Here is a 19,581-nt window from a genome sequence, read left to right as displayed (position 1 = left end):
ATGAAATGAGATCTAGGATAGATACGAAATCAATAACGTCAACGCAGTGCAAATATCTGAGGCTGAAATACCAAATATTGTGAAATCACAATAAAACTAATCATAAACATGTCAACAACTCCAACATCCACAAAAACCAACTCTGAAGCAAAAATATTGGTATTAGGCGGTACTGGACTTGTTGGGTCAAATTTTTTAAAAGAAGCACAAGAATCATCTTTCATTATTAAAATCATCACTATTTCAAGAAGAGAATTACCACCGCAATTTGGATCATTATCAAAACTTTCATCAATTGTTGAACCAGACACTGAGAAATGGAATGATGTTATTTCACAAATGGAATCATTTGATATTGTATTTTCAGGAATTGGAACCACCAAGGGAGATGCTAAAGGATTTGAAAATCAAAAATTAATAGATCATGATTTGAATTTGAGATTAGCTAAAGCTTCAAAGGCAAAAGGTGTTAAAATATTCATGATGGTGACAAGTTTCAACAATCCATATCTAACATTAGCATTTCCATATTTTGCATTAAAGAAACAGATTGAGGACGATATTATCAAGCTTGGTTTCCAAAAGACAATTTTTTTGAGGCCAGGACCTCTAGTTGGTGATAGATCACTTTTAAAACCAAAACAATCATTTGCAAGCACCATGTCCAGTATCATTGCTAGTATTACTTATAACACACCATGTTCCACATTGTTGGGAGTTTCAATCAAAGCACAAGAGGTTGCAGAAGCTGGGATGTTCTTATTAGAAACGAACGTCCATTTAGAAGGTGTTCAATATGTAACTAGTCAAGAGATGTTTGAATTGGCCTATGCCTTGGAAGGGATTTGAGGAGTGTTGATTTGAAATAGAGCAAGGCCATGGTGGTACACTTTGATGACCATTTCACATTTCAGCAGCTATCCTGATTTTAATACCACTGTGAATCAATTTGAGTGTCTTTAATGTCCATGTTGAAGTTGTTGATGATGTTGTTGAAATCAGTTTAACGAAATTTTGTAGTATTTCAAATTGACCATTCGCGAACAGCTTAGGGAAAGCGAAACAGCAGCAGATGATTGTGTTAAAAGCACACAAAAGACTCTATAATAAAAATTTAACAATTAATAGTAAATGACTATATTATTAGTTTACTTTTAACGTCTATTATCAAAATAGTAACTACTTGTTAACTAATTTATTCAACTTCATCCAAACACCAGATCAGCTGATTTGAGTTTGATTTTCGCGAATGTTTTTTAACAGTGATGTTTACTTTTCAAAAAGATAAACAAGTTTTGTTTTGGTGTTTCTTCAATAGCTGCTGAACTGAGTAAGAAAACATGTCCAAGATCAAGGATTATGAGGAGGATATAGCCTCTTTGGAGCTGGAAAGTATGTGTACTACTGGTTAAGGAAAGAGTCTAACTAACACCAATAAAGTCTCCCAATTGAATAATCAAAAAGCAGATTTGATGAAAGAGATTGAAAAGATCAAAAAGAAGAAGCCATTATTGGCCAACATGACACAACTTAAAAAACTCATGTCTAAATCACCAACCTCATCACCTAAAAAGCAACAACCACCACAACAACCAATGAGTAAAAAAAGAAGAAGATTTGAAGAAGAATACGTGATACCTGAACCTGCAAGACATGAATATTTTGATAACTCCATAAGTAAATTCTTCACAAACATTACAACAACTGAACCAAGTCACCCCCCTGCCATAGATGACAACTCCACAAAAGTGAATAATATCATTTTGGAAAACATTTATAGAATGTTTGGAATAACGGCATTCCCAGTTTCAGATCCTTCGAAAAACATCAAAAGAGATTTATTAGGTATAAGAATTGAAATTTTCAATCAAAGTTTACTAAAATTTGAAACACCTCATTATTTAATACTTCAAAAGAATACCAAGACAGGGAAATGGATAATTTTCAAACATACAATACCAATATTCATTCAAATTCATGAAATTTCAAAAGAATTTGATGATCTAAGTGATGCAGAACTATTTGGGTTTTTAGAAGAGATAAGGCATATCTTGAACAAGACAAGTTTTAAACATCAAGTTGTTGAAAATTTGAGGAGTACACATCCTCATAATATCCTAAATATTGAAAAAGATATTGCATTAGATACATTAAAATTCAGATTGAAAGTCTCGGATGTTTCCACTTTAGTGATTTTGAACCTTTCGTTGGATTCAATTGAATCATGCCATATTGAAAGTGGGTTTACAGAGAGTGAGAAATATAGGATCAAAAATGTGATAAAGGGAGATATCAAAACATTTGAGAAAAGAATAGCAGATGTGATACGAAGTTTGGAATCAGTATGAATTATGCATGCAATTTTTATTTAAATATATATGATCAATATTCTAATACAGTAGATCATTTAATGGTTTAATTCTTGGTATGATATGATAAAAAACAATGGACCCACATAACCTAATGCTAAACCTAACAATTTTTCTAAAAATGTATGATAAAAAACCGCAGTAATTAACAAAATTTCCAGCCAAATACCTAAACAGATTAAAACAGACCATCTAACAACATTAGTGACTGTGAGATCTAACCAAGATGAAGAATCCACTAATTCAACTTTTTGAGATTCAACATCATTATTATGGAAATAACTTTCTTCAAACTCGTATAATTCATACCACAAGATCAAACTTAAAGTAGTTATAAAGCAAAAATGTCCAGAAATATCAAATCCACCTTCCCATTCACCATATTTATAACATATTTGAGCAGATGATATCTTTCTACTCAATTGAGCCGGTGTTATTAAACAGAACCCCTCTTCTAATCTGACCCAAGTCCCATTATATTCTGTGCATTGTTCTAAAGTCTTACTTGATTTAGCCAATATATTAGCAACAGCTTTATCAATAACACAACTTCCACCAGTCATCAAGAAAATATGATCAATAATATAGAACAACAAAAACAATACCACAATCTTCATTGAGAATTTGATTGTAAAATGTTTGAATTTTTGCCATGATAATTTAACAATAGCATCATCACCTTCTGATTTCTCCCCATTTGTTGATTGAACTTTTAATTCTTGTAACAGGTTAATCCCAAAAACACCGGTGAATATGATGGCAAATATGTGATTCCCCTTATACGCAAAGTTTTTATTAAGGAAATTATCAGAAGATACTAACCACCAATTATCTTTTAAAACATCAAATAATCTAGAAGGTATAATCGTACTGATAACAACACCAACTATGAAAATGGTTGGATATATATATAGGAATGATTTGTTATTTATGAATTTCTTGAGTGAAGTTTCATAATAATGTTGATAAGTCTCCATTATGAATTTTTGTATTGTTTACCTTTTGTTTAGATCTATTTTTGTAAATAAGCCTCTATGATTCCTCCTTCAAGCTTAGATCGAGGACTTTAGGGTATTTAATGTTCTTGGAAGTGGTTTGAAATATCGTTGAAAAATGAATGGAATAGTAACTGGGAATAACCCACAAATGAGTAAGACTTCTAAAGTATGTCAATCCAGCAGCTTGTAGTATTCAATTTCATGATCAAATCTCGAAAGAATCTCAAAGGATCAAAAAAAATAAAAAAAAACGAAAAGTGTGGCCCTGTTCAAAAACGTCAATATTAATTCAATCAAGAGCCAATAATTTTGAGATCTTTTTGTAGGAAAAGTTATTTGATATTCTAGTTAAATAGTTTTAGATTATTCGAATTTTATTATTATCTAGATTTTCATGTGGGTTTCTCTTTTTTGGCGTTTGTTTCGGTTGTTATTCAAGCATGAATCAGATCAAGGCTTCACCTGTCAAAAGGGATTTAAGGATCAAAGAGTAATTATAAAGGCAAATACACGTTATATTATAATTTCTAGCTGTTCTATACTTCATAATACCTTGCCAGTATAACATAATTGACAACTGGTGCAAGATATCCAAATACTAATCCCATGATTTTTTCCCGGATAGTATGATAAAATATTGCAGTCACTGATAAAGTTCCAATCCAAACTAGTAATACAAGGGAGATTAACAAAGTAGTGAGTGTGGCTGAAGCTATTGATACTTTGAGCTTATTAGAAAGACCAAGCCCATCATCTTGCTCTTCAAAACTTTTATCAATTGAATCCATTGTGGAATGAAGGAGAATCTTTAATTCATAAAAAAGTGACAAGCTTAATGTAACAATGAAAAAATAATGACCAGAGATGTTCAAAGAACCTGGGATCCACTCTTCCCCTGGTGAGCACAAGATCTTTAAATATCTTTTGGAAAGAGTAGATACATCATCTGAATTTTGTAATCTTGGTTGACATTGACCTCCTGTTGATACTGATTCATAATTCTTTAATTTGAAAAGAATAAGCAAGATACCATAAGTTACACCATATCTTGCCCCATATAGCACAGCAAGTTTGGAATACTTTTTAATCTTCTCAATCGTCTTGTTTTTCGAATTAAAAGATGTTGGTAACAATGGAACTTTGAAATTTTGAAGTTCAGAAACAATAATTCTAACAATAAAGATAAGCACACTCAACGTGGTGAAAATTTCAAGACCATGATCTGCAAATGTTTTGTTGATAATGTTTTGATCAGATATCCAATATGAATTCTTGAGTTCATCAAACAGTTCTTGTGATAATAATGTTCTTATCAATAACCCCAAGCTTAAAACAATAGGATAAATGACAAGAAAGAATGATTTGTCAAGGAAGGCAACATGGAAGTTCTGTATCAGATGAACTATTGGTCTGCTAGCCATTTTTTATTAGAGCTAGTCTGCTATTAATAACCTAGTTACAAAATAATTCAAATTGATTTAAAAGGTTGTTCAGATCATCTCAAAGGTTGTTAAATTCTTTAAAAAATCGCTTTCAACAAAAACAAACCCTCGTAAAGTCACATGATTCTGCCCTCGCTTTTCGCAATTCATGCACATTTCGGATTTAAAAGAATTGTTATTTCCGAAATAAATCTCTTGACACCATTGCACGTGACTTTGACAACAACTTTGAATTCAATCAATCAATTTGCAATCAATTTTTATCAGAAATGGTTATTGTTTATGATTATTCGATCACATTTAATCAGATCTTGAGAAAAGTTGGTTTAGCTATTATAAAAGGTCATTGAAAGGTTTTAATCTTTGCTAAGTTCAAGCTCATCTCATTAGTTGAAAAATTTCTGTTTTATTGCTGCACCCATATTTGATCTCGTTGAACCACAATTAATAATAAAGATTTCAAACCCCCTTGACCTACATTCAACTAAATATTCATACAATACCAAATTATCAACAATATGTTAAGAATACAGCAATCCTCGAAAATCCAAGCTCAGAGAACTCTCAGCAAGTTACTCTCGTCATATATGCAAAAGAATACATACTCTACAAAAACTTCAAAAAGAAGAATACATCACCATAATCAAGATCACCCTGCAAGACCATCAAATCCTGCTATGAATTTCCCATGTCTTGACAGACTACAAGCCAAAACAGATTTGTTAAATTCTGGTCAAACCCCAACTAATTCATCAACAAACACAGAAATTAAAACAAATCAAGGTCCAGAACCGGTCTATTCAAGAGTTCAATCGGGATTTAAGAAATATCATAGTGATTCTCCATTATTCTTAGACTATGGTGGATTTTTACCAGAGTATGAAATTGCTTATGAACAATGGGGGACATTAAACCCTAATAAGTCAAATGCAATCCTGCTACATACTGGTCTTTCAGCTTCTTCTCATGCAAAATCACAAGTTGAAAATACAAAACCAGGTTGGTGGGAAAAATTCATCGGTCCTGGATTACCATTAGATACTGATAAATATTTTGTCGTTTGTACAAATGTCATTGGTGGTTGTTATGGTTCAACTGGTCCATCTTCAATAGACCCTTCAGATGGAAAGCATTATGCAACAAGATTCCCAATCTTATCAGTTAATGATATGGTTAGAGCTCAAGAAAGATTAATGAGGGAACAATTTGGCGTGGAGAAATTATATGCAAGCGTTGGTTCTTCAATGGGTGGTATGCAATCATTAGCTTATGCTCAAGAGTTTCCTGAAAAAGTTGAAAAAATTGTTTCAATTTCAGGTTGTGCAAGATCTCATCCTTATTCAATTGCTATGCGTCATGCTCAGAGACAAGTTTTAATGTCTGATCCAAATTGGAAAAGAGGCTTCTATTATGATTCAATCCCACCTCATGTTGGTATGAAATTATCAAGAGAAATTGCAACTGTTACTTATAGATCTGGTCCTGAATGGGAAATTAGATTTGGTAGAGAAAGAGCAGATCCATCACAAAAACCTGCATTGTGTCCAGATTTTCTGGTGGAAACTTATTTGGATCATCAAGGTAATAAGTTTTCTTTAGAATATGATCCAAATTCACTATTGTACATTTCTAAAGCCATGGATCTTTTCGATTTGGGTAAAGTTAATAGGGATCTAGCATCAAGCAAAAGACAAGAAGCTTTTGAAAGATATGAGACAGAAGAATATGAAGAATTCGCTGCCTCTTGTGCTTCAAGTTCTGTTCCTGATGGTGAATATAAAGTTAAACCAAAAACTAGAACAATAACGAAACAAGAGTCTGATGATGATTTACTACACGGTTTGAAAACATTTGCAAATAAACAAGTTTTGGTTGTTGGTGTCAAATCTGATATATTATTCCCACATTGGCAACAATTGGAAATAGCAAATATGTTGAAGAATGGTAATAAACAATTCTTTGGTGGTGATGGTTCAAATGTTCAACATGTTGAATTGGGTGAAGACATTAGTATGTATGGTCATGATACTTTCTTGTTAGATGTTGAACATGTTGGTGGTCCAGTTAAAAGATTTTTGGATTGAAAAGAAAGTGTATATATATTTCAATGAATTACACATCTGGTTATGTGGACTACGAATAAACAAACTGTAGATCATAATTATTTACATGCAATTTTTATTTACAAAACGAATTATACGTTGCCTTATTTACGAGCAGCTGTTTCCTTTGCACGTATTTTCATTTTGAGTGCTTTCTTCTCTAGACGTTTCTCTTTACGTTCTCTCTCCTTTTCTCTTTGAGATTTCTTAACTAATACTCTATCACCGAACATCTTGAATTGTTCCATGTATCTCTTATCCATATTGAATTCCATATGAACAACATGATCATTCAATCCTAATTTATTTATAGTCCAAAAATATCTTTCTGGATTATCTCTCTTTAAATATTTCAAAATTCTTTGTCTTTGTTGAACCAACATTCTTAAATATCTTGTGTTCTTATTATCATTCTTATTTTCTTTAACATGAGAATAAATGTTGTGAATCTTGACAGTAGCAATAGCTGCTTGAACTTCAGATGAACCTGTATCACCATCAAATCTTTCAAATTCTTTTCTAGCTAAATCCGTCTTGAACTTCAAAGCTTCTTTGGCTGATCTATTTCTCATATTCAATATACGGAAAATAGCTTCTCTTTGTTTAGCAGCGTTTTGTCTGACACCGTCACTAGTATAATCAGCTTTTATAGATGCTTCTTGTGCACCATATAATAATCTTTCAACTTCTGGTACTTTATAACCTTTACCTAAAACATTTGGTTCTTTTGCTTCAGCATTCAATCTGCTTATGAAGGCATTGTTTGGTTTACCTAAGACTGGATCAAATTTGCTATTCTCTTGAACTAACTTTCTTTGTTTCAATATATTGGCTTCTCTGCGTAAATTGGCTCTAATGTAACGAATTGACTTTTTAACAAACAATGTTGAACTTGTACTGAAAGAGCGGGTCGAGCTTAGCTGACTGGCTGGTGACACAAGCCCTATGCTTTTGATCATTAACCCTCCTGTGAACATGATGGAGAGTACTCTTTATAAATTTCTGATATTCTTCACAATAGTGTTTTGATCTTTTTTTTCGCTATACCCATTTCGTTGAAAAATTCGAATTAAATTTCAAAAATTTACCCTGAGATTATGTAATCTGTATTTATTGACACTGAGATATTGGCAGTAGCATAAAAAAGACTACACAAAGGTAATAAAGTTTCTAACAAAATAATGTTTTTATTAATTACGAGAAACTTCTAATCTCTTTTCTGTCATTTGTTGAACAAATTGACTAAAATGTTCCAAGTTTTCCATTTTGTAGCTTGTAACATCATCTGATACTAATCTTTTCACTGAAGAGTACATTTCACCAACGACAATATGAAGTTCATGCTCATTGGTTGCTGCTATAACTTCACTCAATAATGATTTATTTGAAGATCCAGTATTATCGAGTAATTGAGGGGATCCGAACATGTAGAACCCACGTTTGGCACTTGATAAAGCAGCAGTAAGCAATCTGTCATCGGGATTCAAAGATCTAACTGAAGAAAAAATCACAATCTCTGATTCACCACCTCTAAAATCTTGAACTGTTGAAATATGTGGTGATCCAAACCTAAAGTCTTTTATTTCATCACTAGCATCACTGTCACCACATCTAGTTGAAGCAACTTCTTTCAATAAAATATCTTGACCTTTTTCTGGAGTCAAAACTGAAATTGATTCACGTGGATATCCCAGCAGTCTAAAGTATTGGTAGAGTTGTATAGAATATTCTGCTTCTTGAATGTTTAGATAAACACCTGTAATTGGTTGAGTTTCATCACCTTCAACAGTAACGAATTGTACTGGATTCAATACACCAGCATTTGAAACTTGAAACTCAGCATCTGCTTTATTGATCAGTCCAGGATATTTAGATTGAAGTAATGATGTAATCTTGGAACTTCTATTGTATTGGTTGTTCAAATTGATGACATGTGCCCCAGAATCTTTAAGTCTAGAGATCAAACTGGTTGTGAAATGGGTGTTTGAATTCAAGAATTGGTGGTGACAAGTAGGTGTTAATGAATATGGGTCCCCAATTAACGCTATTCTCTTGATCTTATTAGAGTCTTGAGATAATAAAGGAAACAAGGTTTCAAATTGAGTCAACTGGGGAGCCTCACACACTATCAAGTTTTCAAAAGCAATACCAGATTTTGCAATTTTTTGTTGGGAGTGCTTCAATAAATCAGCAGCAGTGACACCTATAATCTGTGACTGGGTAGTGAACAAAAAGTCAACAATTTCATTTGTTGATTGAAGAAACTCCAAAGGACCCAAAAGTTGTACCTCATCAAAAACGCCACAGATCATACTATAATGTCCCATAACTCTTGACAGTCCAGCTTCAAATGAATTATCAGTTGATTCGCCAAGATCCCCAGACTTTGAAAACGGATATTCATCTAAAACAATTTCTAGTGACATGTTTTGCTTCACTTTGTTCAAATATTGGATCCATTTAGAATGAACTTGGTATTTGAAAAAAGAGTTTGCGGTCTCAATGTTATCACTGTAAGCTCCATCTAGCCCCATTGCAGCAGATAATTCATCGACCTTCCTCAACAGTTCATGCAATTTCTTTATTGAATCTGTAGCTAGTGACTTTTGTGATTCTTCATCCGACATGTTGAATAATAGTTGAGGGTCAACCCTGCTTCTCAAGATTTTGAATAATTGGTTCAAATGAGTATCAGATTTGGAAACGATCAAAGTTTTTGGTTTGTATCGAAGAGAACCCCAATTCTTTGCAAGCTCAGCAATGAGAGATTTCTTTCCTGTCCCTGGTGCACCATCCACTATGATTAACCCTTGAAAGAAAGATGCAACAGTTGCTTGCAGTTGGCCAGGATTCAATATAGATGTTGCGTCTGAATCATCATCTTTTGGCATCAACGTGATCTCATGTCCCTGTAGACTAACCATAAATGGAGACTTCTGTCCAGCTGATGTTTTCGAGCTTTTGGTGTTTGTCTTCCTTCTCTTTGAGGTTTGATCGTCCCAAACAATACTATATTTATTAAATGTAGCTTGTAACTCTTCAACGGTATAACCTGGACCTAAAGAACCAACTAACCCGTTTGACTGGTCAATATTCTCGAAACACCCAGCATTAGCATCACCAAATCCTAAAAAGCTTTCATAAAACCATTCAGGAAGCTTATCATCACATGATCCCATGAGTTTTAAAATTTGATTCAACTTGACATTGAAATCTGACAGATGAGGTGGGAGTTTAATTATCAAATTGAATTCTTCGTAATCTCTGATCAAATCATCATTTGAAGAGAATGCTTGAGCATCCAAGTTTATCCTCAAATTCAAACTTCTGTTGGTTTTGCTTAAAGCTTCTCCATTGTTGTTAAATTTACCTTTAACAACCCCTGATCTCAAGGAAGCCAATCCCAGTTTTCCAAATTCGCTGCTAGCCTTATTATCCTTAGTCTCAAGTTTCACCAAGAGTACAATTTCATCCTCATCTAACCTATTCCACTCTTCAACAGCAGCATGTGATATATTATTCAAATCAATTTTAACATCCCCTTCAATTGTAACAGAAAATCTTGATTCGATTGTTGTAGGAGACTTGGTGGAAAACTTTAGAGATGTTGTTTTGACAGCATGCTTACTGCTTCCAGTCAGCTTGTTTTTTGATCTGTCTTTTTTAACATCGAATCTTTGAAGTGTTCTTTTAACATGTTGGGCAATCTCAGCCAAGTAATCTTCCCTATGTGAGAGATACGTTCTAACTAATAAATCATCCATTGAAAGGTATTGAGCCTTGAGGTCTGGAAGTATCAACTGAGACCCATGAAGACTACTTGTTAAGGACTGTTCAGTTGGTAAAATGTTTGATGACTTCAAAAAAGATGAAATCTCTCTAAATGGTTCCAATTGGAAAATAAGTGCTTCGATTTTTTCAGCTTTTCCAACTGAATTGATGACATTGATCTCAAATGATTCTAATAGTTTGTCCAGCTCGTCACCTGTCAGCTTGTTTAGCTCGTTGAATACTTTTTCGTGATCTTTAAATTTATGATAAGTAGCAAATGCAAGATCACCTAGCTCCTCCTTGAACGTATGGAAAGCCATCACTTGTAGCTTGGAGATATTTTTTGAGTAAGTTTTCTCAATGGTCTCTGGCTCAAGAATTTCACCTGTGAATTCATTTATAGGGAACCGTAGATAAAATTCTAAAAGATCAATTGAAGATTCAATAGCGGCATTGTTACTGGCTCTCATTATCGGTACAATTTGACTCTTTAGTACCACCATTCTTATGAACCTTCTTGTTGGTAATTGTCCTAATAAGTTGATCAACAAAATGGAAACGCTTGTCATAAATTCATCAAAATGTGGTTTTGGGGATTTCAGGTTTGCAGTGATATCTGACAACAAGCTTGGAATCCAACTAGAAAATAAAAGTTTTTCAAATTTCTCTTTTGAGCTGAGCTGATTAGTTTTGTTCATTTGGTTTGAATATTGCTTCTCGAGGTTATAAGTTTTCAACAAAGATTCCAGACTTTGAATTTTAGACCATGTCAATATTGACACAAATGATGCAGTTTGTTTCCTTATTATGGTATCATGAAGATTCAAAAATAGAACATGAACAGCCTTAACAACAATTGATTTGACTTGATATGAAGAGACATCTTTATTAAACAATCGAATTGATCGAATCAAGAATGAATGAAGTTTTTCTTCATCTCCAAAATTTAAAGACTGCTTTCCATTTATCTTTGATTGTAAGCACACGGCAATTAGCAGCACGTTTGTATCTGTGCTCTCCAATGTGAATAATGGCAATAAATAATCATCCAATAGTGGCTCCAATTGCTCAAGATTTGGATTATCTTCGCTCTGGAGTATCAAGCTTAAAACACCATCAACAACTTTCTGATTAACTTTCTTCCCCGTATGGTTTTGAGAGAGCAAGTTCCCTAAGACACGCTGTAGTGATTCATCAAAATTAGCCATCGCTTGATATATAGAGGCTTCTGGGGCGACAGAAAGACAATGCTGATCATTTATGGTATTGTCCATACTTCTTCTATTTGTATGGTGTATTTTTTTCGCTCTCTTTCAGCCATTCGCGAATTATTTCGTCCCAATTGGGAAATTGGCTGAATACGTCCCTAGTACCTCTTGATCTGATATTTAATAATATACACCTAATATAGTTTGAGTAATTACAGAGGCCTTATCGTATTCAAGTGGTATAAATACCTGAGGCTGATGATCCTCTAATAAGCTGTATATCAAAGACTGGTGACAAGTGAAAGGGATCTTTATCACATTTTAGTTCAACTAGTATTGACCTAAAACTTGCACAGTATCCAATACAGGTTAACTATACAAGTAGATTATATTTCATGCTCTCATGGATACAATGAGTTTAACCTCATAACTGTCAAATGTTTCAAACATAATCAAGTTGCATTTATTCATAATCTATTAGCTTTTCCGAGGGCATAGCACGTGATCCTGAGATGAACCCTCGCAACTTGTGAAAAAAAATTTTAAAAGTTTTAGGCAGATGAAGCTCATCAGCAGTACTTAGACTTCATTTCAAGATAAACTCAAAACGAAGCTCAGCTATAAGATATCATTTCTTATAAAGTTCTTCTTGTTGATATTTAATCCTATAAACCTTTGATAAACATGAACAGAGGTGGTAACAGAGGTGGCTTCGGTGGTCGTGGTGGCCGTGGTGGTTTTGGTGGTAGAGGTGGTTTTGGTAGACCATCTGCTCCACAAGGTCCACCAGATAGTGTGCTAGAAATGGGTGCTTTCTTACATCCAGTTGAAGGTGATATCTTTTGTCGTTCTATCAACACAAAAATCCCATACTTCAATGCTCCAATATATTTAGAAAATAAAACTCAAATTGGTAAGGTTGATGAAATATTGGGTCCTTTAAATGAAGTTTTTTTCACTGTTAAACCATCTGAAGGTGTTCAAGCTGCAAGTTTCAAAGAAGGTGATAAATTCTATATTGCTCCAGATAAATTACTTCCTATTGAAAGATTTTTACCAAAACCAAAAGTTGCCGGTCCAAAACCTTCAAAGAAGAAGAGTGCTGGTGGCCGTGGTGGTGCCAGAGGTGGCTTCGGTGGTCGTGGTGGTGCTAGAGGTGGATTTGGTGGCCGTGGTGGTTCAAGAGGTGGTTTCGGTGGTTCTAGAGGTGGATTTGTTGGTCGTGGTGGCTCAAGAGGTGGATTTGGTGGTGCCAGAGGTGGTTCAAGAGGTGGATTTGGTGGCAGAGGTGGTAGAGGTGGTCGTTTCTAAACTTCATGATTATAATACTGTCACTTCAAAATCTGTGTTTTTCCCCATATATATCATAACTTTTTATCTTCTGATGAGCATCAATTCAGTGTATAATAATATCTTTTTAAATGGTTCATTTTTTTCCTTATGAGACAAATTTTAGCAACTCAGAAACAAGCTATGTATTATTATCAGTAAGTAAATCTATATACACTAAATTCGTAACGTCATTAATTATCCAATTCATTGGCGTTTTTTCAAAGGTCTAATATCATAAGGAAGTCCACAAGCTGAAAGGATGGATTTTCTCAATTCTGTAAAACCTTGTCTTTTGTCAAATTTTTTGTTTGTACCCGAAGCTGTAAATAACAATTCTGGGGCTTGAGCTTCCTCTAGTATCCCACTCTTAGTGATATTAGCAGTTAATTGTCTCTTTTGCAAGACTTTATCAACTTTGGTGAACACGATTTCAAAGGGAATACCATTTGTGAATAGAAAATCAAGTATACCATCATCATGGTTATTGAAGCCATCCACGGATCCAACCAACAAATAAACTTTTCTCAATTCCTTTCTATTTTGAAGATATTCCAAAACTTGTTTCCCTTGAGCAGGACGGCCTTTAACACCATAACCTGGTGTATCTATAATTCTAAGCCTATCACCTAAATTGAAAGCATTCAATGACTTTGTATACCCAGCAACTTTAGAAGCGTACGCGAATTCTGTCAGATCTTTGTTGCTTGAAGGTGTAACTAATGCATTCAATAAAGTTGATTTCCCAACATTACATTTCCCCAAAAACACAACTTCTGGTAAACCTATTGTGATACCAGGTTTTACAAACCCTGTTGAGACTTCTTCTTTCTTCTTTTTCGGCACTTTCTGATCCTCTTCAAACGTAACTTCATCATCCTCGAATTCAACAATATCACCAAGTGATCTCTCCTGTTCTTCGAGTTCAACAATTTTTTTTTGTTCTGCTTCGACTCTTGCCTTTTCACCAGGCATTTCCAAAAAATTCATAGTCATCCAGTCTAGTTGGACATGAGAGTTGAAGAAAAAGTTGTTGATCGTTTGTGATTCAGCTGCGGTTGGTGCTGATCTGAACTCTGATCTATATGTATCATTCATCAGTTCTGCGCTCAAAGCTTCTTTTTGGTTCTGTTGCTGTTCCTTCTTTCTGGCTTCTTTTGCTTCTGCTCTCTTTTGATGCTTGACTCGCATGGCTTTCTCTTTAGCGTCGACACTTTTTATGGACCTTTGCAACAAACTTGCCATGTTCAAGCCATTTCGACTCGATGTGCTGGAAAAACATCTAACGGGTATTGATACCATTGGAGAGCATAATATCCTTTGGAACATTGCTTTCCTTTTTCCAAATATGATGATAAACCACTTTTGAGGGTCTTTATTATGATAAACCGCAAAAGAAGCACAAACTATCGCTATATAGTAGGAGACTGGCTAAAACAATAATACTAGTGATTGATAAATTTTCGCCTATAGGATCAACACCGGGTAGAGTTCGCGAAAATAATCCACGTCGTCGCGCTTTTTGAGAATAATGAAAGTACACGTTAAAGAAAAATATTAACAAGCATCAGCAACAAAGTCATCCAGCATCACCAAGTTAATGTTTTTGCAACTGTTATCCTACGTCGGTATCGTTTTTGGGTTTGTGTTTCTCACATTGGCCATTGCCTCTGGGTTATACTACATCAGTGAACTCGTGGAAGAACACTCTGCTCCAACAAAGAAGTTTTTGACCAGAAGCATATACTCGATCGTTGGTGTCTATATCCTCTTGTGGCTATTTGATGGATTCCCATTCCTTCTTACAATGTTCTCCATTGCAACATACTGGGTCTACCTACAAAATCTGAACAAGTTCCCATTCATTGATTTGAAAAGTCCAATCTTTATTGCCAGTTGTGTCTTGGTCGTTGTCAATCATTATTTATGGTTCCAACATTTCAGCAATCCATCAATTCCATCACCACAGCATAGATTAGATCCAAATTATAAACCACCAAGAATTGCTAGCTTTGCTGAAGTCTCGTCATTTTTTGGTATCTGCATATGGTTCATTCCATTCGCTCTTTTTGTTTCATTGAGTGCCAGTGACAATGTCCTTCCAACTTCCAATGAGTTGTCCAGTAGCCAATTTGATGATTCAGGTAAGACTAAAAGAGGTAGAACTCAAGGTTTGGCTAAAGTGGTTGTCGGGAGAATTAGAGACTGGATATATTCAGTTTCTCGTACATTTGGCTATGAACTTGATCCACACCGTGGAATAATAGTATGAAACAAGAAAACATCAAGAGTCGATTGCATCAATCTTAAGCACATACATATCATCAATCACATCAGGAAGAAAAAAGAACACTCTTTTTAAAATGGTCTCTGTAGTTGAATTCGTTTCGTGTCAAAATCTGTCATTTTACACCGGCAGAATGGTACCTTAAAATTTGGATCAAGATTCAAAATCGTGGTCACTAAAAGAATACCAACAGTACCACTCAAAACAAGAGCGTCTTTATTGCTCAATTCAAGCTGTATTCATACTCGGTGATGAGGTTCGAAAATACTTTCTGGACTTCTGATTACATTTCAGGGATCAAAGCGTTGCTTGATACGTTAGAAAAAAGTCGTCGAGATGGTTTAGATTCGTTACAGTACTTCAAAAGTTATGTTGATCTTTTAGAGATTGAATCAACAAAGCTCAAAGAATTGTCAATTAAGTCTGGGAAACTTTTGGGGTCTAGAGAGAGAGAAATTGCTTCGCCAAAGATTTTAGGAGAGTTTGAGCAAAATCATACATCATTGGGGTCATTAACTCGTCTGAAACGCGTCCAAAGCGAACACACAAACACAATCAGTGAAGGAAAATCATCATTAGCTCTTAAAATCCAAAGTGATCTTATCATAAGGCTTCAAGATTTCCTTGATGATTTTCAAGATTTCATATCAGATTCCGATAAATCATTAACCAACCAATACAATGCCTACATTAAAGCCACCCAACAAGCGATAGCTGCTGAAAAGTCATACATCAACAAAACTAGGGAACTAGAAGATGTTGGCCTCAAGGAATCCCAGAACAACTTGATAGAGCCGAGCAAAGAGAAGTCAGAGGCTCCAATACAAAAGACAGTGGAACAAGTTGAAGATGATCAAGAGGATGAAATTTTTAAATTTCCAATGCGAGTTGGTACAACCATTTTCAAAACTATCGAAGAATTGAACGAATTCATGGTTAGTATGACTGATGAAATTCCAATCAAAAGAAGAATGATTCCAATTCCAGGGATAAATAATGAATATTGGAGCAGTGAATCTTTTTTCAAATGGGTTAGATCAAATAAGGAAAATGAAGATTCAAGAAGGAAAATAGAGCAGTTTGGTCAAGATTTGATCACACTTGGTCTGATAAGTAATTGGAACAAATTAGCTGCTAATAAATTTATTTCTGATGATGGCTACTATGAATTTACCGATCTAGCTAGATATATTGTGAAATTCGATGGGGAAAAGGTACCCACGTTGGAAGTCACACCTTCAGAAGAGACAATTGAACACAGTCATCCAAAAAATAGTGTTTTCGATGGATTGAAGAACAGATTCAAACAAAATTTAGATATTGAGACACTGAGACAAAATTCTGCTGAAGCTAAAGAGAAGTATTTGGAGTCAGTTGATAAAAGCTATCTTGAAAAGGGTAAACTAGAAACATCAATCATTTCAGTTTGTCGCAGAGCTGAAGTTTACGAAACGAATCATACAAAACTAGTTTACTTTTTAACCAAATGCTTCAATGAATTAGTTTTGGATGAACATCAAAAACAGCTTGATATTATTCAAGATATTGCTGATGATTACATTTACAATGATGATACTTTGGCTTATGAGTTGCTCAAAAAATCTATCAACAATAGAACTGGGTGGTTTTGGCCAAAATCTGATGTAAAATTTTCAAATTATGGTAATTCCAAGAGCACAGCCAATCTTGAATTGTTTGGAAATGATTTACTGAATCAATATAGAGATCTTTCAACCGGGGATCTGAAAACAAAATCTGTTCCATTTTTCTTGAAAAAAATAATTTTATACTTGGATGAGCTTGAAGGGGTTGATGAAGCTTGGGTAAAAGAACTTGATGTCCTCAAAGCCAGTAATATCAAAAGGTCTATATTATCATCCATCCCAATATATGAAAAACAATACAGCCCCGATGACCTTGATGTTGATATAAATTATTTTGTTACGTCCAAAGTTGCTTCTGAAGTTATTTCAAAAAGTTCCGCTGATGATGTTGTTAGCTTTTTAAAATTATGGTTATTGGAATTACCAGATAGTTTGATACCATTCACATCATATGATCAATTGAGAACATGTTACCTCGAAAATTCAGATGATGATTCAATCAAACTTAAAATTTTGGGATCTATCCCAAGACAAAATTTGGCAAGCTTATTATACCTCATGGAGCATATTTCATCAAAAGTCGCAAGTGTTGAAAAGTTGGTTAAAAATGAAAAAGTTCCACTATACCATCTTTTAATCAGACCAAGTCCTAAACTCCAGCATGCCAACACGGATGATTTGATTGTTTTTGAACCATTTTGTAATGACTTGCTAAAGAAAGATTTTCAAACATTGCTCTATGGTAAGCTGAATGAATTAGAGCAAACACACTTGGAAAGGGAGAAAAGGGCTGAGGAATCTTTGCAGCGCCTGAAGCAGGTGCCAAGGGAGTTGAGCCCACCTCGACCTATTTCAAAGTCAACGTCTTCTAATTCATTGACCGTTGATGGATTGAGACCTTTCAAGACAAAATCACCACTCACTTCACCAGTTTCATCACCAAAAGTTGGAAGAAGCAGGACTAACTCCAATCTGTTTTCGCCTTTGAGAAGACCATCAGATAGTTTGCACAAAAGAACACTATCCAAGAACCTTGATAAGGAAACGTTAAAGCATGATGAGACCACAAAGAATAATGACAAAAATGATGCTCGTTCTACTGATAAAAATACTGAAGAGATAGTTCAGACTAAGAACATTAAAGAGCAAGATAAAATTACATCTGCTGTTGATGGCGATGAAGTTGAGGTTATTGAGGTGGGTATTGGTGAAGAAAACATCAAGAAATAAACTTCTAAGTTAATTATAAACTTGCTCCATATTTTCTCTTTGCCAAATAACCTAAATGCTCCATGTAAAAAGGTATTTCCGTTTCAAAATGATCGTCTTCAATTGTGTAGAACTTGTCTTCTCTCTTTAAATCATTGAGAAAGTGCTTCAAGAAATCCAACCAAGAGTCGAATAACACAATCATAGGCCACTCATCAAGGAGAATATCCTTACCCCACATAACTACTTGACCTATTTTACCGTTAGGTCCTGGATTTAAATCAACACCCATATAATTCCCAGCATTATCATTAGCTAGAGCAAGGAAAATTTGATTATCGCAATAAGTTGTTCTGACAGCGTCTTTTGGGATGGCCCCTTGGTCAAAACATTCAAAGTTATCGTGAATAAAATCGAGCTCCATCTTAAAACTAGTTCTGATTTCGTCCAGGCCCAACATCCAAATATTGAAAAAAGCAGCCAATAAGCCGTTGACATAGTGTTGACCATTCACCAGCTCGAAATAACATGCAACGTCATCAGGGAGTTTGATTTCAGTTTCTGACTCGAATTTTAAAATTTCTGAAGGTTGAGCACCATCTCGAAAAACATGTTTAGTTGGGAACAATTCTTTAAAGATTTCCTTTATTTCTTCAACAACTTCTTTGACCTCAGCTCTGACATCAGATTGGACATCGGTTTCGATACCAGCCACAATTGATTCTGCCATGATCGGTTCTTGAATTTGTAGCTTCAATTTCTGGTTGTTATACAATTTCATGGGGTAAAAAAAGTTTCTCTCTTTTCAAATGACAACACACGCGAAAAATGTTGAAGTCGCGCCTATTAACCACAGCACAAATGTCACATTGTGTACATCACACTTATACAATAGTCTATGACTTCAAGATACATTATGTTACACACACAACTTTGATTAATAGCCAGTAATGGCAGGGAGCATCCAGCCCGAAAGAGGATACGATTTTCAGTTGGAATGATTATAAAAGGAGAGTGGGATCCCATGTAAATGTAAATTAGAGTATTTTAATAGATAACTGGTTTTTAGAGTAAAACTTTGTAGAAAAGGAACTCGCGAAACCTCAACAAAAAATGGTGTTTGGCTTTAATATCCGAGATCCAGAAAAACAGTATAAACAAAAAACTTACCATATTCAAATCCTCCAGGAAAAAAGCAAATTATTTGGTTGTGCCGCTTACACATGGGATCTAGCTTATATTCGGCCACTTATTAGTATTGT

The 19,581-nt window shown here is 34.6% G+C and overlaps 11 protein-coding genes across 11 annotated transcripts; 5 read left to right on the top strand and 6 right to left on the bottom strand.

Moving 5' to 3' along the window:
- Window positions 1–108: 108 nt before the first annotated feature.
- Window positions 109–849, top strand: WICANDRAFT_32264 (uncharacterized protein; the record flags this gene model as incomplete). The annotated part of the gene is made up of 1 exon (XM_019181937.1): window positions 109–849. One exon carries the CDS (start codon window positions 109–111, stop codon window positions 847–849), a length of 741 nt encoding a protein of 246 aa, XP_019037985.1.
- Window positions 850–2,407: 1,558 nt separating this feature from the next.
- WICANDRAFT_63284 (uncharacterized protein) lies at window positions 2,408–3,346 on the bottom strand (the record flags this gene model as incomplete). Its single annotated transcript, XM_019183521.1, has 1 exon — window positions 2,408–3,346. The coding sequence occupies one exon, from the start codon at window positions 3,344–3,346 to the stop codon at window positions 2,408–2,410; it is 939 nt and encodes a 312-aa protein (XP_019037984.1).
- Window positions 3,347–3,903: 557 nt separating this feature from the next.
- On the bottom strand, window positions 3,904–4,788 carry WICANDRAFT_63283 (uncharacterized protein; the record flags this gene model as incomplete). Its single annotated transcript, XM_019183520.1, has 1 exon — window positions 3,904–4,788. One exon carries the CDS (start codon window positions 4,786–4,788, stop codon window positions 3,904–3,906), a length of 885 nt encoding a protein of 294 aa, XP_019037983.1.
- A 608-nt stretch (window positions 4,789–5,396) lies between these two features.
- On the top strand, window positions 5,397–6,893 carry WICANDRAFT_31535 (homoserine O-acetyltransferase family protein; the record flags this gene model as incomplete). Its single annotated transcript, XM_019181845.1, has 1 exon — window positions 5,397–6,893. One exon carries the CDS (start codon window positions 5,397–5,399, stop codon window positions 6,891–6,893), a length of 1,497 nt encoding a protein of 498 aa, XP_019037982.1.
- Window positions 6,894–6,973: 80 nt separating this feature from the next.
- MRPS28 (mitochondrial 37S ribosomal protein uS15m) lies at window positions 6,974–8,089 on the bottom strand. Its single transcript, XM_019186412.1, has one exon. The coding sequence runs from the start codon at window positions 7,886–7,888 to the stop codon at window positions 7,016–7,018; it is 873 nt and encodes a 290-aa protein (XP_019037981.1). The 5' UTR covers window positions 7,889–8,089; the 3' UTR covers window positions 6,974–7,015.
- Window positions 8,090–8,101: 12 nt separating this feature from the next.
- On the bottom strand, window positions 8,102–11,911 carry WICANDRAFT_105638 (uncharacterized protein; the record flags this gene model as incomplete). Its single annotated transcript, XM_019180451.1, has 1 exon — window positions 8,102–11,911. The coding sequence occupies exon 1, from the start codon at window positions 11,888–11,890 to the stop codon at window positions 8,102–8,104; it is 3,789 nt and encodes a 1,262-aa protein (XP_019037980.1). The 5' UTR covers window positions 11,891–11,911.
- A 663-nt stretch (window positions 11,912–12,574) lies between these two features.
- On the top strand, window positions 12,575–13,201 carry GAR1 (H/ACA snoRNP pseudouridylase subunit GAR1; the record flags this gene model as incomplete). Its single annotated transcript, XM_019182007.1, has 1 exon — window positions 12,575–13,201. One exon carries the CDS (start codon window positions 12,575–12,577, stop codon window positions 13,199–13,201), a length of 627 nt encoding a protein of 208 aa, XP_019037979.1.
- A 225-nt stretch (window positions 13,202–13,426) lies between these two features.
- On the bottom strand, window positions 13,427–14,410 carry MRX8 (translation initiation/elongation factor MRX8; the record flags this gene model as incomplete). Its single annotated transcript, XM_019181936.1, has 2 exons — window positions 13,427–14,076; window positions 14,188–14,410. The coding sequence occupies 2 exons, from the start codon at window positions 14,408–14,410 to the stop codon at window positions 13,427–13,429; spliced, it is 873 nt and encodes a 290-aa protein (XP_019037978.1).
- A 389-nt stretch (window positions 14,411–14,799) lies between these two features.
- SVP26 (Svp26p) lies at window positions 14,800–15,549 on the top strand. Its single transcript, XM_019180305.1, has one exon. It carries the CDS (start codon window positions 14,820–14,822, stop codon window positions 15,489–15,491), a length of 672 nt encoding a protein of 223 aa, XP_019037977.1. The 5' UTR covers window positions 14,800–14,819; the 3' UTR covers window positions 15,492–15,549.
- Window positions 15,550–15,757: 208 nt separating this feature from the next.
- Window positions 15,758–18,340, top strand: WICANDRAFT_63276 (uncharacterized protein; the record flags this gene model as incomplete). The annotated part of the gene is made up of 1 exon (XM_019183519.1): window positions 15,758–18,340. The coding sequence occupies one exon, from the start codon at window positions 15,758–15,760 to the stop codon at window positions 18,338–18,340; it is 2,583 nt and encodes an 860-aa protein (XP_019037976.1).
- Window positions 18,341–18,438: 98 nt separating this feature from the next.
- Window positions 18,439–19,049, bottom strand: WICANDRAFT_63275 (uncharacterized protein; the record flags this gene model as incomplete). The annotated part of the gene is made up of 2 exons (XM_019183518.1): window positions 18,439–18,464; window positions 18,554–19,049. 2 exons carry the CDS (start codon window positions 19,047–19,049, stop codon window positions 18,439–18,441), a joined length of 522 nt encoding a protein of 173 aa, XP_019037975.1.
- Window positions 19,050–19,581: the final 532 nt, after the last annotated feature.

Source organism: Wickerhamomyces anomalus (assembly GCF_001661255.1).
Source record: "Wickerhamomyces anomalus NRRL Y-366-8 unplaced genomic scaffold WICANscaffold_4, whole genome shotgun sequence".
In the NCBI taxonomy this organism is placed as follows: domain Eukaryota; kingdom Fungi; phylum Ascomycota; class Saccharomycetes; order Phaffomycetales; family Wickerhamomycetaceae; genus Hansenula; species Hansenula anomala.
Note: the sequence above shows the minus strand (reverse complement) of the source record. Positions and strands in the feature narration are given on the sequence as shown.